Raw genomic sequence first — 18,310 nt, 5'->3', positions numbered from 1 at the left:
GGACGAAAACTATATACAAAATTGACTATTGTTCGGAAACTCAAAACTAGTATAGTAGGGTAGCGTTCAATTTTCCAGATAAAATAATTTCAAGATATAATCTAGAATTGAGTTATGAGATTATTTTAGTCATAAGAGATTAGTTATGACTAATTATCTCATGATTATCCATCTATCATTGAATTGTGAAATGAATCTTATTAACTAAACATACTATATATATAATCCCGGAATACAATCTTGCAGACCATACACCCCATTGGTAAACTTAGATTTTGTCAAATGGATTGAGCCGAATTAATCTGGCCCTTACCAGACTCGGGTCAGACAGCTTGGGACAATCTTGGCCCAAGCCCACTATCAAAACGGGCTAGAATTGTGTTATGCATGTAGGCATGTACAGTTGAGAGAGAGAAGAGAGAAGATGCAGCTTAAGATCCACGTCACGAAGAGACGCGTGTCGAGTGATATTCTCAAGACCGTCCAACGACGTTGACATGTGGTCCCTTACGTGTCTCAATCTCCACACCCTACGTACTCTCTCTCTCTACCTTACATCTTCCCACTCTCTCACCAATCAATTCCTTCCTTTTTCATGTCCTTTTTTATTTTAATTTGGAAATCAACTATAACTTCGATTAAACTCATTTCTATTTTTTCAAATCTAGTGTTTTTTTCCAGGATAGTACTATTAATTAATAAGCTAAATTTCGACGTTTTCTATATCAAACAATATAACTTGAACTGGTCAATAGCCACTGAATTCAATTCATACACAATTTAAAAATCACACAACAAATAAGGATACTAAAATAGCAGTAACAAGATCTCGCCACGTGTTGACAATCCTCGTAGAAAGGAAACACCTTTTCCCCCAAATAAAGAAAATTTGCCAAAAATATAAATTAAAAGAAAAGTGAATAAACAAACCACGGGCCGTGCTTCGACCCACATGCGTGTCAGTAAAGAAAGGGCCCCCACCTCTCCCCTACGTGCTCCCCTCCCATTCGCCCACGTGTATCAGCATCTCAAATCCGCTACACGTGTCTCCTTGATCGACGGCCCAGATCTCTCCTCTCGCATTCAGCGTCTCTACGTCACACCAACTGTGAGTGTCGGATCATTCATTTTCCCTCTCCTGCCCTAGACGGTGACGGGCAGCTGCCCGCCCAATCAACTACTTGTATAATGTGCTTCCCTCTCTCTCTCTCGTCTCCTTTTATGCTTCTCTTTGCTCTCTTCTCCAATTCCAATTTTTTTTTATAATCTTCGATCTCGATTTCTATCAATTTTGTGATTTTCCAGTGTTGAGCTTTTAGGAATATTGATTTTATTTAATTTGTGATTTGTGATTTGGATGGATGGCTGGTATGTGCTGTGAAGTGAATTTAGCTGAGACGGAGACGACCGCCCCGGTGCAACCGGCCTCGAGGTCTGCGAGGCGGAGGGGGGTGGAAATCCATCAATTTAAGTTCGATTCCGCGGTGGCGCCGCCGCTCGCCGGCGCTGGAAAGAGAAAGCGTCAGAAATTCGATGCTGTTGTTCCGGTTTTGCCACCTAGAGAGTGTGAGATTCGGAGTGATCAGCTCGCCGGCGAGGCGGAGCCGGAGGCGAAGCAGCTGCGTGTATCGGTGAAGCCGACGGCAGCGGCGATTGAGACGGAGGTGGCTCCGGATTATCCGAAGTTCGGGATGACGTCCGTTTGTGGACGGAGACGAGATATGGAAGACGCTGTCGCGATTCACCCCTCTTTTAGCGGTCCAAACCCTAATTTCCCCGACGGAATGCATTTCTTCGGCGTCTACGACGGCCACGGCTGCTCGCATGTGAGTTTCAACTTTCAATCAACTCACGCTTTAGATTCGTTGATTTTGGTTGATTACTGAATCGGATTCGTTTGGTTGCAGGTGGCCACAACGTGCCGAGATCGGATGCACGAGATCGTGAAGGAGGAGCTCGAGGCCGCAGGCTCGTCGTCGTGGGAGCGAACCATGAGCGAAAGCTTCTTAAAAATGGACAAGGAAGTCGGTAGCTGCAGCAGCGGACGAGACGGCGCCTGCTGCGCCTCCGCCTGCCGCTGCGAGCTCCAGACTCCGCAGTGCGACGCCGTCGGATCCACCGCCGTGGTCGCCGTCGTCACTCCGGATAAGATCGTCGTTTCGAACTGCGGCGACTCCCGCGCCGTGCTCTGCCGCAACGGCGTCGCGATTCCTCTCTCCGTCGATCATAAGGTTCGATTATCCCCAAATCTAAATTCAATACACTCAATTAATCAAATTCGTAACTAATTTCTGTAATTACTTCTCTTTCAGCCGGATCGGCCAGATGAACTCAACCGGATCCAGGAAGCCGGCGGCCGCGTCATTTTCTGGGATGGACCTCGAGTTCTCGGAGTTTTAGCCATGTCTCGCGCAATAGGTACTAAAACACACAACATCAAACCCTAATTACTCAAATCGGATAATTAATCTCGAATAAATCCGTTAATTCGCTTTGATTTTGTGTTCAGGTGATAATTATCTGAAGCCGTTCGTGATATCGGAGCCGGAGGTGACGATCACGGAGAGGACGGCGGAGGACGAGTGCCTGATTCTGGCGAGCGACGGGCTGTGGGATGTGGTGTCGAACGAGACGGCGTGCGGGGTGGCGCGTATGTGCCTGCAGTCGCGGAAGCCGCCGTCGCCGCCGAGGTCGCCGGGGAGCGATATGACCGTTACGGCGGCGGGGGAGAGCTCCGATAAAGGCTGCTCCGACGCGTCAATTCTGTTGACGAAACTGGCCCTGGCCCGCCACAGCACTGATAACGTGAGCGTGGTGGTGGTGGACTTGAGGAAAAGCTGTTGAAAAATAATGGCGATGGGCTTTTTCGTAATTTCATCTCCCATTGGATGAAGCTAGTGGCATATAAGTAGGTGACGTTGCTGTATACGTGGTATAATGATAATCAAAGGGCGTTATTATATGGAATATTATGATATTAATATATGATTTTCAAGGATTAGTTTTTAGTAAATAGCTATTTTATTTGAGTTGTTTCAAGAATGTAATGATCCAGCTGATCAAATTCAGCTTTTCTCGAAATGATACTGTAATATTTTACTGCATCTTATTCAAGTTGTGACTAGATAATTTTTAATAATGTGCTTGTTTTCCTAGTATTGAGCATGACAGCTGGGAAATGTATAAAGTATTATAGTCGTATGATTCTTCGGGATTTTTATTCGGATTTGGATTTGTGAAGAAAAACAGAAGATATTTTTTAGAATTAAACGTATCATTTTCCTATTAAATTCTTGACAGCATATAATTATTTGAAAACGAAGGCATTCATGTACTAAGTTTAAATCTATTTAATAGAGGATTGATACAAATACTAGTATATTTCGTAGAGATCTATCTTCATGGAATTATTATTTCGATATTGCATTGATTAAATGTTAAATGGATATCAACTTGGATGTGAATATTGCGTGTGGATAAAATCATGAATTATTATGTCAAATCACAATAATTCCGACATAAGTTGTCTTCACCAAGCAAATAAACAAAATGTGTTGGTGTAAATGGAAATCGAACACTCAATGTGAATTTCTAGATTTATAATCATGATTTTAGTTTCACATTTAGTCGATTGCTCACAAAGTTCCTGTTTGGAATAATTTTTTTAGTGACTAAGACCTGTATAAAAGATATAGAGACTCATTACAATTGATGTTATTCAACCATATTTTAATTTGTCATAATTTAATTCGAATAAAATCAATTCATTTGTTAATGATTTAGTAAATACTACTCCCTCCCTCCTGCAATTGAAGTCATATTTGATTATAGGCTGAGTTTTGAAAAATGGCAAGAAAGTAGATTGAATAAATTAGTGGAATATAAGGTCCACTTATATACTAGTTTTATAATAAAATGTGAGTAAAATAAGTTAATAGAATATGTGACCTACTTACCCTTTATAGTAAAGGTGAAATCTTACTCTTATTTTATGATGCACCAAAATGGCAAAACGAGATTCTTATTGTGGAACGAGCAGTGGCGGATGGAGGTCGTAACAAGAGGGTTCGAATGACCCCCCATTTTTTTTTATTTAGTACTATTATGTGTATATATATATATATATATATATATATATTTATATATATATATATATAATTTTAATTTTATATTAAAATGTACCCCTATTTCTAGGGTGGCGAAACGGGTAGCAGGTAATTCCCGATACCGATAAAAGCGGGTATCAGGGCGGGTGCGGGTAGTATAATCTTAGAATTGCGGGCATCGGGTATACCTGATACACCCGCAATACTCGATAATTTTGTAAATTAGGATTCATTTTAGATTTTAGAAGCACACACATGACACATACATACATACATATGCGTTTGTAGTTTGTTGATCTATAGCAGTTGGGCGCTTGGATTCACAGCAAACACACTTATACATATATTCGTTGTACCACAACATTCGTAGTACATACAAAAAATGGCAGTTTCGGGTCGGGTACTCTCTGCGTTAAGTGCGAGATACATGACTCGGGTATCGGGACAAGGTATGTGGCTGAAATCGGGTGTGGGTACCCGCAAATTCCGGTGCGGATACCCGCGGGTACCCGTTTCGCCACCCCTACCTACTCATATTCGACTACTCCTATTCAGCTATGAAAGGAGTTAATAAAAGCTAAAAAATCAATTTAATTCTAACTAAAATTCCAAAAACCTAGCCGCTTAGCCGCCCATTCCCAATTAGCTTCTGTTGGAATAAATCCTCTCACCGGCAGGCACCGCTAAGCCGCTGACGCACCGCACCGCACCACCCCGCTTCTGTTATATAATGATTTATCATATGACTCGTACCTATGAATAAAAATTCTTGGATCGGCCACTGGGAACGAGGGGAGTATAATTTATGCAAATTTTCATAATTATTATACTTGAGTCAAATTATCATCTCTCATTGAATAATTTTCTTATCTATTTGAAATAAACATAAAGTTGTAATCATATAGAGGTTTAAAAAGTCAATAAGATCATTTATTCTAATTAATTCAAATTAAAATTCATGAAATTATTATTTTATGGATGATACCGTATAAAAACATCTTTATTCTTTTAATATATTAGAATAGGTGAGCACTAGGACGCATCCTTAATTAAAATGTTAACATATATTTAATCATATACTGCCATGTGGCACGAAAAATGCAATATTGTATAACAAAAAATGCAACACACATTTGTCAAGTTGTACATGCATTTCCGCATATTGCATTTTAGTTATAGGCAAATTGCATTTTATATTGTTAAGTTTTGCATTTTCACATAAATTGCATTTTATATTGTTAAGTTTTGCATTTTCATATATATAAATGCAATCCGTCTAGATATAAAATACAAATTAAACAGTCAATATCTAAAATGCAAAACTCAATAATAAAAAATGCAATTTGCATATAAAAAAAATACAATATGCCGAAATTCATTTATAGCTTCTACAAATTTGTATTGCATTTTTCTGTATACAATATTGTATTTTTCATGCCACGTGACAGCACGTAGCACTTTAAAATTAGTTAGCATATTATTATATTCCTATTACAGTTATTTTTCTTATCATTATACTCCAAATCCTGAAATAGAAGCACCCATTTTACTAAACTTTTCAACTAGTTAAGGAAAAAACTACTCCATAATATAATGATAAATAATGCAAGAGACAAATTAGGAGTATTAAAATCAACCAATAGCATTAGCCCAACAATCACAAACTTTCGACAATAAACTAATTAGTCAAAATCGCTGCACAATGAGGCCAAATCTCCCCATCCTAAATAAATTAGCAAGAAAAGATGCATCTAATGGTGGGTTAGTAGTGATGCCACGTGTTAATCAAACAATACCGACCATTTTGTGTCTTAATTTATTAATCAGCCTTAGCTTCCCATGTTTAATCAACTTTGTAATATTGTTTAGTAGAAGCTCAAAGTCGAGGTGTCGGAAAAAAATAATATTATTACTTTGTCATTATTTAATAGAAAAGCGTTGTACGATAGTCCAACTTTTAGTTAGGCAACAACCAAAATATATTCATTCCTAATCAATTGATGGCGACAAAACAGCTAAGCGATTCATTGTTTATTTCATTTAGGGTGTATTAGGTCCGGATTAGTGTGTTAATCTCAGCCCAACAGTGTTAATATGACTATAAATATGATGGACGTGATTATTTTGAAAGGAAGTTTGGAATAGTAAAATTTATCTCACTCCAGTTGTACGTGATTTCACACTTTTTGGAGTATCTTTCTTCCTCGATCAATCTGAAACATGGTGGTGACGATCGGCTAAACCCTAGTCGCATCATCCCTTCTCTCTTCCTCACCATTTCTTCCCCGATTAATCTAAAATGTGGTGGATTGTTGAATTGTGGATTGATTTGGGATTATGGTGGATGGTATGATATATTGGTTGGATATTTGAAATTATACTCCACCAAACAGTCCCTATTGTTATTATATTGATTATGATTTTTTAATTATGTATGAAAAAAAACTATGAAGAAATTTAAATTAAAAATTAAAATACACATAGGCGAGCAGGCGAGCTGATAATTTATAATCTTCTATCTGAAGCCTTTTAAATAATTGCCTCCAAAGTTTTAGGTTCCAGACGATCTAAGTAGGGCAGCACAAATATTTCACGTATGATCGATGATAATTACTTCTGCATATTACTCCCTTTGTTCCTTTATAGTTGAGATGAAACTTTTCGATACGTAGTTTAAGAAAGAAATATTGAATGTGTTAAATAAATTGATAAAAAAATAAGAAAGATAAAAAAGGTAGAGAGAATAGAGTAAAAAAAAGAATAGGTAGAGAAAATAAAGTGAAAGAGAGTAAAATAAGAAAGATGAAAATGTTACTACTATATATAGAAATGACTCAACTACTATGAGAGAACTTCTTAAAATGGAAAAATGACTCAACTACTATGAGAGAACTTCTTAAAATGGAAAAATGACTCAACTACGAGTGAACGGAGGGAAACAGAGGGAGTACTGTTTTGTAGTCGAATTATGTCAAACTTATTTAAGTATCGGAGAAGTTAAGCACTACTATTATGGATGATTCATGATTATATATATGTTTGATTAGAAAGTAATTTCTGATTTACGGAACTAAAATTATGTTTATTAAATGTATTCAACAATTTAAACATAGTATAATAGTATGATATTAGCCGTTAAGTATAAAATATCATTTCAGAGAAGTGCAATAATGTGAGTAGTAGCTCGGTCAAAAATAGCTAATTACGTAGTAGTATAAGAGTGATTTTAAATATCTATCGCCCTATATTAACAACCATCCAAAATAACACCCAACTGTTAGTATTTAATTTTGTTAGGTCAACAAGAATGCACATTTTAGTGATAAATATCCAAATGATTAGATTTTTCTATTCCGTTCGTCCCAAAATAAGCAATTCACATTCTTTTTTTGGGGCGTCCCAAAATAAATGAGTCATTTACTTATTTGGCATTCTTTCTCTTACTTTTTCTATCTACTTTATTAACTCTCTTAGAGCATCCACAATAGCGGCTAGCCGATTCGCGTCGCTAGCCGGTTGGCTAGCCGAACTATTGCAACCGGCCAACTAAGAATCGGCGAGAAAATCGGCGTGGGCTAGCCGATTTGAGGGCGCTGGCCGATGCAATGGCCGCCATTGTGGCGTGCCGATCGACCAGCGATCGGCCACCGATCGGCCGCCATTGTGGCAGGGAGGGATGCAGCCCGGGATGCAGGGGCCACCGGGGGGGGCACGGTCTATCGTCCCTCTCTTGATTTTTTGACGGCTTCATCTCACACGTCGACCCAAGTGGAGACACAGTTCACTGGCGATGACCTTTTGTCATTGCATGAGATGGAGATCGATCTCGGGGAGCCGAACACTCCCGTTCCAATGGGTCGGGCTGCGCCGAAGAAGAAGAAGGCCAAGGGGAAGGGCAAGGTGGTCGGCGAGTCGTCGCAGCCCGCTGTTGACGACACTCCCACGCGGAGGAAGTGGACGGAGGATGAGTACGCCGGCGTGGCCAAGGGATGGTTTTCGGTTTGCGACGATCCGGTGGTTGCGAACAACCGGCGGGTCGTCAACATGTGGGCGAAGATTAGAGCAGCCTACAGGAGGAACTGCCCACACGGGAAGGACTACAGCGGGGAGAAGTGCCGGAAGGGGTGGGAACGATCAGGGCCGCGATCGGCCGATTTTCGGGGTTGTACGCCAACGCCCTCCGCATGCTGACTAGTGGGCAGAATGAGGAGGACGCCCGGAGGATAGCGGAGAGTCAGTTCCCCTTGCCGGGGAAGTATAAGGAGTTCACCTTACGGGAATGCTATGTGTTGCTGAAGGACTCCGAGAAGTTCGGGCGGGGTGCGACGCTGGGTGGCCGAAGAAGCAGAGGCTGAACTATTCCGGCGACTACGGCGGCAGCAGCGGCGGATCCCACGACCTCCCCCCGGATGCCGAGGAGTTTCCGTCCCCTCCATCCTCTATTCGTCGCCCTCGCCCGGTTGGCCAAAGGCGGGCGCAACGGGCAGCGAGGAGAGGATCCCCCCTATCGCCCCAGGAGGTCATCTCGGCACTCGCCCCCCACGCGCGTACACCTTACTCTCGCGTGCAAAAACGGAGGAACGGATGTTCGCGGTCTTCCAAGAGTGGAAGGCCGCAACCGACCCCACGGAGAAGAGGTTTCTCTACTCGATGCTCGAGAACATGCGGGTGGATTTGGATACCTCGAGGGCACTGGTGGGGGGTTCAGACGCGGGCTCAGATACCCCACGTGGCGGCGGCGAAAATAAAAAAAGGCTTCCACACACGAGCCCCGCCACTCTCTACTCCTCGTCGTTGCCGCCGCCATCCTCGCCGCCGCCACGCGGGGTATCTGAGCCCGCGTCTGAACCCCCCACCAGTGCCCTCGAGGTATCCAAATCCACCCGCATGTTCTCGAGCATCGAGTAGAGAAACCTCTTCTCCGTGGGGTTTTATTTTAATGAAATGAATGATTTTTCCTGTATACGTCTCGTAAATTTCATTCCGTAATTTAATCGTAAATTTAATTCCGTAAATGTAGTTGTTTTTGAATTATTTTTATTGCGGCTGGCCTATTTGAGTAAATGCTGACGTGGCAGGTGGAATTTTAGTGCTGCTGACATGGCAGGGAGAGAGAGTGGCTGGCCTATGGCTGACCTATTCTTATTGGATGCTCTTACTTATAATTCACTTTCTATTTTACTAATAAAATTTCATTTCTTAAATTCCGTGCTGAAAAGTTTTAGTTCACTTATCTTGGGACGGAGGGAGTATGATGTTTTCCGATTAGTGAACTTTTACATCATAATATGTGACCAATTAATAAAACTGTGCTTTCATTAAGAAAAGAAAAGACATACAAGAAAGTATAAGTTTCTACCAAAATTATTTTTCATTTGTAAACCTACATGAGAATAACCTTGGTCCTATTTCTGTTGGACATAATGAGTATTATTAATAGAGAATATATATTTATTTTCAATTTTTAGAATTGCATGTGGTACACAATAATAAAAATATCAAAACCTTATATCGTACGCATGCGGGACATGCATTTGCACTGCATCTCGCCGTGATTAAATCAAGTCCTTATGTATAAAATTCGATTTAAATAAATTTTATAATTAAATTAGTTTAATTTTTAATAAATGGAATAAAAAAATTTGATTTTACAAAATATTCCCACTGTAACTGAGTCAATTCATTTTTGGATTGTCTTACTCCAATTGAGTCATTTTTTTGGCAAAAGTAACACATCTCATTTCTCTTACTTTATTATTTCATCCGTTCGCCATTAGGAGTCTCATTTCTTGGCGGCACGGGATTTAAGAAATGTTAGAAAAGTGGGTGAAAAAAGTCCGTGGAATGGGGGTCTCACTTGTATATATATTAATTTTAAATGAAATATATGAGTGAAATGAGTTAGAAGAAGGTAAGACCATATTACCATTTATGATAAAAGTGAACCGGGACTCCTATTCGCGGACGGACTAAAATGGAAAAACATGACTTCCATTCGCGGACGGGGGGAGTATATCTCTTAACCTCTCCACTTTATTCTATTTCCATTTTATTTTCTCTCTATTTAATCCAATTAACTCAATTTTTTTAATTTTCAAGCTCAAAAGAAATATCTCTACTACAAATGAACTCTATTTCCATTTTATTTTCTCTATATTTAATCCAATTAATTCAATTTTCTTAATTTTCAAGCTCAAAAAAATGTCTCTGCTACAAATGAACGAAAAAAATATTATTAAAGAAAAACACAGCCAAAATATTTTGGCAACTCGCATGTAACGTGAATGGCAACCACAAATTGGACGAGAAGGTGAAGGCAAGTGGCGACCCAGTTCGCCCTCTTTCGATACGTCATGCACCGCCCGCTCGTCACATCATGCTCCCGCCACTCGCAACGGATCCTCCTTGTAGCCTCGTCCCATCAAAAAATGCCCTCCCACTGTGCATTGATGATGCTCTTTTACTTTTGTAGAAACTCACATGTTTCAGGCGTACGTCAACACCTGAGGGCACTTATGAGAATTTACACGCCAGTGCACACAAGCACGGCGTGCTCCGCCAACACTTGAGGGCACCTATGAGAATTTACACGCCAGTGCACATAAGCACGGCGTGCTCCGCCGTCTACTTAGGCGGCGATCGTGCACCACGTGGCGCGTTGCGGATGCTCTAACGTGGAAATGCGGTTGATGCTTGGGTTGACAAAGAGACGTATAAAAATATATTTGGGACCCATTTTGATACGAAATCCATTTCTCCAACTTTAGCTGGCAGCGACAACTCATAATCATCAAAACTAGAACAACCAACATAGGTCATTAGGTGGGTGCGCCCTCATCTTTAGCTATTTGGTGCACCGCGATTGCGACCTCTCTCATCGCGCCACGTCGCCGTGTTCCATAGTGACGAGATTGCCCCTGTCGCTCTCCTTAGCTGTTACGGATCGCGACGCCTAATTTTGGATTAGAAGATTTGAATATTTCCTAATTCGGATATTTTAATCATTATATAATGGAAAAAGAAAAAGAAAAAATAGAAGTCCAACTTCCTTTTTTTAATACGAGTTTGATCACGTGATTTTTAATTTCATCTCTCTTATAATAGAATTGCTTGATTGGATTTGAGGAGATATGTGGTTGTACCTAAATACGTATGACAATTTATACAATTATAAAGTTTCTTTATTCATGACTCGAAACAATAGCCAAGTGTATTGATTTTAGGTTTTTATTGTATAAAGACTCAACAATAAAACTTTTTTCAAGCACTTTATTAGTTTTAAGTCATTGTAAATATAAACTAAAATACAATGAAGTGAAACGTTTTTTTTAAGTGGAACAATCAGAGTGTTAGAAGTGATTATTCTTATGCTTTAAAGTGAGATTAATCGACTCAAATCACTCGGATTTGGACCAATTCGCTTGGCTATCGAGCTATCCAGGTTGATTTTTTTTTTCATATTAAAATTATCAATCTCTAACTATAAATTTTTGGATTGTCGGTTAATCCATACAGACAACTAAGTTAGAAAGTAGAAAAAAAAATTATTATATATATATTTTTTATCATTCTATATTTATAGCACGAGAGTATTTGATGCTTCACCAATTCAATCAGAATCCTCTAGTTTTTAATTTATTGAAGTCAATCCGAATTTTTGACATCAATCGATATCCCTATAATGCAATCTTGATAGGGATTGTAGTTAAAATAACTCACAATTTATGTGAACATAAAAAATGATTAATCCTCTACCTAGCTATTAAAATAGAATTTCCAAGTCGAGGAGATATTTTTGGTTGGCTTTCAATCTTTAAATGAATATTATTTGACATTGACACGTGTAAAAAAGACTTAATCAAGAACAAATGAAATGGATGCTGATTCAAAAAGAAGTCGCCAACACGTGGCGTCAATACACGTAATTGGATTGGTAAGATGAACCTACCTCACAACTCCCTTTGAATTTCTTAATTTAACGGCCAACTTCATGCACTCTATAATTTAAATATATTGAATTGAAAATAATTTTAAAATAATTTTAAATTAGTACTCTTTCAAACCTATTAAGTTATAGTACTAGTAACATATTTATACACCATACAACACAAATATAATACACAAACGGCACACACTACACGCAGGCGCACACAAAACACAATACATACACCACTTCATGCGCACCGAACTCAAAATAAATACTCCCTCCATCCCTTAAAAGAATGAGTTATTTCTATTTTAGTCAGTCCCTAAAATATAGTATAAACTTTTAAATTTTGGGACTCCAACTACACTATTGATAATGTAAACCTTACTCTCCATTAACACTATTTACATTATTATTTCTCTTATCTCTTTTACTTGATCAATTATGCATTAAAACTCGTACATAACTAATGTTTATAATTTTCAAAAACGAAGAAAGTAGAAATTAATATTGAGTTGGATAACGTATGGTATAAATTAAAAAATTATCATTTCACGTCTTAGTCATTTTTTTTATTCATGAAACAAAAATTGAAACTGAAATACACAATATTTCACTTTCGTAACATTGCAACTAAAACACAATTCAATTCTAAACACAACTTACAATCCAATAATCAAAATACAAGAGCTGCATGGGCCAATGTGAATGGCCCAATAGCCTCAACGTAGCTATATGGGCCTTCGAATAATGATCAATCAATACAACTTGGCCCACTAACACTTACTATAATATTTAAATGATTACTACTACTAACTTTCATTTTTATCGTATTATGAACTATGAATTAATCATGTTCAGTACATTAAAAGGATTAGGAAAACTTCGGTTTTTTTCCAAAATAAAATGGCCGAAAATATATCATTAGGTGCGACAAATCTAGACAAAATGTACACCTTATTAAATGAAATTTCTAACAATAGACATAAAGATAAACAAAAATTTTATATTTAATGCGCCCATAATTACTTTGAAACACTAATTGGAGTGATAATAATTAAAGTTAAGGGAATACAAGAACCAAATAACAGCAACAAATTAAATTTAAAAAATAAAAAAAGGAAAAATGAAACCACAGACTTTTTAGCTATATGTTACAAAGGAGTTGAGCTATGCATATTGCAATATTACTGATTCTGAAGAAAAAAGCAACCGCTTATACCATTCCTTGATGCTCGCAGAGTAACTTCTTTGCAGACGATACCTTTAGTTACTGCGGCCGTGGACCGGTCCCGGAATGTACAACCACTACCTATGATGCCCTGCTTCCTCAGGCGCGTAGGAGGCGCTTATCACATGTCAAGATCCTATAACTGGCATGAGGTCCTTCGGAGGTGTCCCTCATCGATACGTGCCAACCCAGAGCTTTTCCAGTCTCTTGAAGTTCATCCATAATACCGAGGGAATCGCGAATGTACACGTGCCCACCAGGCCTCAGAATTCGGTCCATCTCTAGCATGATGGTTGAGACATTGCATCTGCTCAAAAGAACCACAAAAACTCATGTGACAAGCTAAAGGAAATTAAGTGTCTAGCTAAAGTCCCGTTCTCTACGAAAACCTACGATTCTAAATCAAGAAAGAACCACCCACTTGAGCAGCCAGAAGAATATTAGTATCATAACTAAAGCAGAAGTGTGAAGGAGTACCTTTTTCGTTCAACTGAGAAAAGTCCAGCAGCGTGAATTAAGTCGTAGGTTCTTGGGTATGTGTCAAATGGTTCGCACCTGAAAAGTTGTGTTTTGGTCATGCATTGTTTTTTCCGGTGTACACAAGATACAAGAAGCTTCTAGATACAACAATCCATCCATTCCTCAGAAAATTTGCATTTATAGGCATATCATGTGTTAAGATAACATTGTTGAGTTCATACCAGTCATGCATAACTCCAATAAGACCACGGTCATATATGACGGGCAATGTATTAGGTCCACTAACAGGAATAACATTGAGCACCCAGCAATCCAGTTTGTTTTCAATCAGTGCTGCTGCGAAACTACATTAAAGAGAGGAATTAGCTTTGTGTTGGATTTTATAATGGACATCACAATATATACATTGCTACTTCAGTATTCTAGTTATCAAGTCAGAAACAGCACCACAAAACAAATAGCTAGAAAATACAAGTGCATAAAACTCACCCTCCAAAGCCGGCCCTCATGTCTAGTACATTCCTAAGTTTGAACTTGCCCCAATGCAAAGCGCGTACATAACCCTGAATTATTTCTTTCCAATATCTTGATTCTGCCCTGAAAAGTTCTTTCCTGGATATATAAGCATCAATTTGTACGCTCTGAAGCCTGTCCGGAGGAGTCTGTAAGCGTTCCGGCCAGGCTGTGATGTTTGACCCATATCCTTCCTCAGGTAAACGTGATATGCATGCCTTCAAATCAACGTACCTACAATGATATTTAGAAGGAAAACTCTTGAGATCCAAAGATAAATTCCCCTTACAGCTCTTCTAAAAAGCAAATTAGTACTAGTATATTACTATCAACCACATCTAACTAGTAAATGCTCAAATAAGTAAAACATAATTTGTAATCGTATTGCAATGTCTGAAGTGGACCTTGTGGTGTAACTAACAATCGAATCTCAAGAACATCAGCCTTTCTTCATCTAATTGCTGCAAATTTCAGTCACTTGATTTCACATAGACAAATAACAGAAATATGATGCTTCTCACTAGTGGCTTCACATCAAGATGAAACCATGTGCACTCCCATTTTCGTAACTCATATCAATATTCACACATCAGCTACTCAATCAGACTGTGAAACTACTAAAAATACAGCATGATCTCAACATGCTCCATTAAATCAGCAAACTACTCAGAAATGCATCACATGATTAAGCTATCGATATAACCAGCATAACATGTGAACCTATAACAGTCAGTTACATTGACCGTTGTCGGATGATAAAATTTCTTGGACAGATGTGTACAAAAAAAATAAAAAAAATCGACTAAAGAAGACGCCTACCAAACTTTATCGGGATCATCATCGGGAGCACACAATGGTGGCAGTGTTCCTTCTTCACGGCTCAAATAGCAGCTGTTATTTAATGGTTTCTGCCATATGGCAATGTAACCCTCCTTCTTCACAAGTGTCCAACAAAGTCGAGTTGTAAGATTAACCATCTCTGAAAGTAACAAAAGACAAATTTTAATTACTTAATAAATTGTTTCCAGAGGTCTTGCTTATATTTAGGTGGCCAGAACATTATAAAATGAACTGCAGAGCCTCTCTCCAACACTCTTAGTAATCAACCACAGTTACAAGAAACAAAACACTATTTAAGCAAAATATTTGGAAACCAAGTGTTCTAAGCTTATTTAAAAGAAATTACCTTCCCATTGTTCTTCAAGGGCTGCTTCATGTTTATAAACGGGTTGTGCGGCCCAAGCAAAATAACCACCTGCTCGGAGCATTCTATTGATCTCAAGTAGCAGAATCCCATCTATAGAGCGGCATAACGCAAGAGAAGGTAACCATGATTTAGCAAGGGTCATCTATCAGAGAAAGTTCTGATTTTCACAGACTAATCAAATAAAAGTAAATATTTAGAAAGACAAATGTCTGATATAGATAAGTAGATGTAGTAGTACAAGTGCAACATCAAGTTTTTAAGTAGTGTAGTGCTAAAGAAAGTATCACAAATAATTCACCAGAGGCCCAAACTTAACACTTTTCACCATTAGGACTGTTAATTATTCACATGAAATCAAAATAAATTACTACAAAATTTTCAGATTTCATGGACAATATACATAACTTTCCTGTGGAGTTCCTAAAATTAGATTTTATAATTTGAAAACTCATAAACACCTTTTGCAATTCAAATATGTAAAGATGAGAACTTGAAAAGAGTTAATTAAAGCAACGGCATAGTTTTTTAGATATAAAATCATACCATCCCGAGTCCAGTTGATTCTACACCTTGAACAGTGTATCAGATCAAATGCTTGACTTGGATAAAGCAAGCGCCTTGTTGCAAATGCTGCAACCATTGCTGGCACTCCACGTTCAAGTGCAAATTGTATCTGGTTCTCATGAACATCTTTTGGGGCCACAGAGAGGGTGAGAACATTCCGTGAGAGTAAATAAGCACCAAAGCTCGCAACACCACAACCAACATCCAGAGCAACCCGAGTATGTCGACCAAATGCAATTTCAGGGAGCATCTACACAGTTTTAGTCTCACGTAAGATACCAAAACGCACCACATATTCCCTTTTAATTCAAAAGCTACATTTAAAGACGGTAACAACAGAAACCTTTTCGAATTGATCCAAATATTGATCAGCTCCGTGAATGAACTGCGTCCCACCTCCAGGAAACTTGAATTTGTCCTTGTCAATGGCGATCCAATTCTGGCCTCCTTTATCCTCAGCTAAACGAGCATGTGGAACATTGCTAAACCAAACCTGCATAATATACACCAATATATGATCCACCAAATGTTCATGACTGTGTTTCAAACTTGTAAACTTTTGACATGCTCTAACATGAACTCGCCAATGCCAACTCCGCCCAACCAATCGTAAAAGGCAAAAGAAATAGGAGCTTGATAAAACTGATCAAGAATCACGCTTTCACAACAGAATTACAACCCAATCATATAACTATGGTTAGCTTAACTTCAAAAACATGATGACAATGCCATTACCCAAAAGCCAACACCAAAATATCAAAATCTGATGCTATAAACCGAAACAGCTGATTCAAGCAACGGAAAATGTTACCTCATCACGGCTTCTGGGCCATGGGATTGGAGTTCTGTAGCCTTTAGGAGCAGGGACAATACAATTCAAGCCCTTCCCCTCTTCAGGGCAATGCCGCTCAAATCTCTCCCCTTTCTCCGTCGAATCCAGCTGCTTAATCGCCTCCTCATTGTCCAAACAAGGTATATACTCCCTCATACTCGCCGCACACAGCGGGAACTTCTTCACCCTAACCCTAACCTCATCCCCTTTCCCATCGCTCTCCAAACCCTCACTCTCATTCTTCTTCGACCAATTCTCCACCAATTCCGGGTCATACTCCCCCACCTCAAAATCATCCGTCATCTTACCATTCTCATCCACCACCCCCATCTTCTCCACCGCCGGCGGAGGCGGAGGAGGATCCGCGGCCGCTTGCTGCGGCTCAATCTGGCTATTCTCCGTCGGCGGCGATGATGAGGCGGTTTCATTCACAACTGAAGAGACATCGAAGGCTTTGCCGAGGTTGGGAGAGAGTCCAACCGCGGCGGAGCCTGAATCCTGCTGAGGGGTGAAGAAAAGGAGCTGCTGCGCTGAGCCGTCGGAGAAATGCTTGCCTACGTAGAAGAAAACGACTGAAATGAGTAGAAACCCTGAGATTCGGATCAGCGCGGCGGATTTGCAGAGATCGGAAATTCCGCCGCCGCCGCTGGCAGTAATCCCCTTCATTGTGAGGAAATCGCTAGATCCCAAAGCTGTGTGAAATTGTGTCGGTGTGAGTGTGTGAGAGAGAGTGAGAGTTAGTATATCAACAAGGAAATGCGGCTAATTATGTGTGGATTGGAAATTGGAAAGAGGAAGAGTGAGGAGGAAGTGAAGTGAGAGAAGCGGCGCTCTGGCATCAATGCCGCCGGAGCTTCGCGATTTCTGATTTGATTTCTGTGGCAAATCGATATTCAATTTCGAGATTTTATATTATGCATGAATAAATTCATTCTCATATAATTACGTCTTAATATAAATATAATTAGGTCGCTTTAGCCAAATTATTGCCATTGTTGAATGCTTTCTCATTCTCTTAATCTTTATTTTTTTTCCTTTTACTCCGCAAAATTATGGTCAAACTCTCAAACTACTAAGTAATTTACCGCTAAATTCATAAAATCTTGCAAATTATCGAAATTTTATTGTGATTTTATAATCAAACTATTCACTTATTCTGATTTTACAATCAAAATTAAGCCATATAGTTTAGTACTAGTACTAATTTATAGGTGAATTTGAAAGTTGTTACGCAAATATTTTTATATAAAACTGATATTCACGTTTCCACTATTTTTTTTTTACCCGATTTTATTTATAAAGTAAAATAATTCTTAAAACCTGTGTTAAATTGAAAATGGATCATTAAATTATGGATGGGGAAAATATTCCATATCATAAAACAAAAAATAATTCCATCGAGCATATAAAATAAAATCTTCTGGTCTTTTTATTAAGTAACAAACAAGTT

The 18,310-nt window shown here is 38.9% G+C and overlaps 2 protein-coding genes across 2 annotated transcripts; one reads left to right on the top strand and one right to left on the bottom strand.

Annotated features, from left to right (window-relative positions):
• Positions 1-1,213: 1,213 nt before the first annotated feature.
• On the top strand, positions 1,214-3,104 carry LOC125200850 (protein phosphatase 2C 37). Its single transcript, XM_048098649.1, has 4 exons — positions 1,214-1,826; positions 1,908-2,231; positions 2,313-2,418; positions 2,510-3,104. Exons 1-4 carry the CDS (start codon positions 1,362-1,364, stop codon positions 2,842-2,844), a joined length of 1,230 nt encoding a protein of 409 aa, XP_047954606.1. The 5' UTR covers positions 1,214-1,361; the 3' UTR covers positions 2,845-3,104.
• Positions 3,105-13,019: 9,915 nt separating this feature from the next.
• Positions 13,020-17,756, bottom strand: LOC125200992 (probable methyltransferase PMT11). The gene is made up of 9 exons (XM_048098849.1): positions 16,840-17,756; positions 16,372-16,521; positions 16,008-16,278; positions 15,444-15,554; positions 15,077-15,236; positions 14,234-14,491; positions 13,966-14,088; positions 13,742-13,819; positions 13,020-13,571 (listed from the first exon to the last, which is right to left on the bottom strand). Exons 1-9 carry the CDS (start codon positions 17,524-17,526, stop codon positions 13,364-13,366), a joined length of 2,046 nt encoding a protein of 681 aa, XP_047954806.1. The 5' UTR covers positions 17,527-17,756; the 3' UTR covers positions 13,020-13,363.
• Between the last annotated feature and the right edge of the window lie 554 nt (positions 17,757-18,310).

The sequence above is a fragment of the Salvia hispanica genome, chromosome 1 (assembly GCF_023119035.1).
Source record: "Salvia hispanica cultivar TCC Black 2014 chromosome 1, UniMelb_Shisp_WGS_1.0, whole genome shotgun sequence".
Taxonomy (NCBI): domain Eukaryota; kingdom Viridiplantae; phylum Streptophyta; class Magnoliopsida; order Lamiales; family Lamiaceae; genus Salvia; species Salvia hispanica.
The sequence above is the reverse complement of the archived record's forward strand: the minus strand, read 5'-3'. Positions and strand labels throughout refer to the sequence as shown.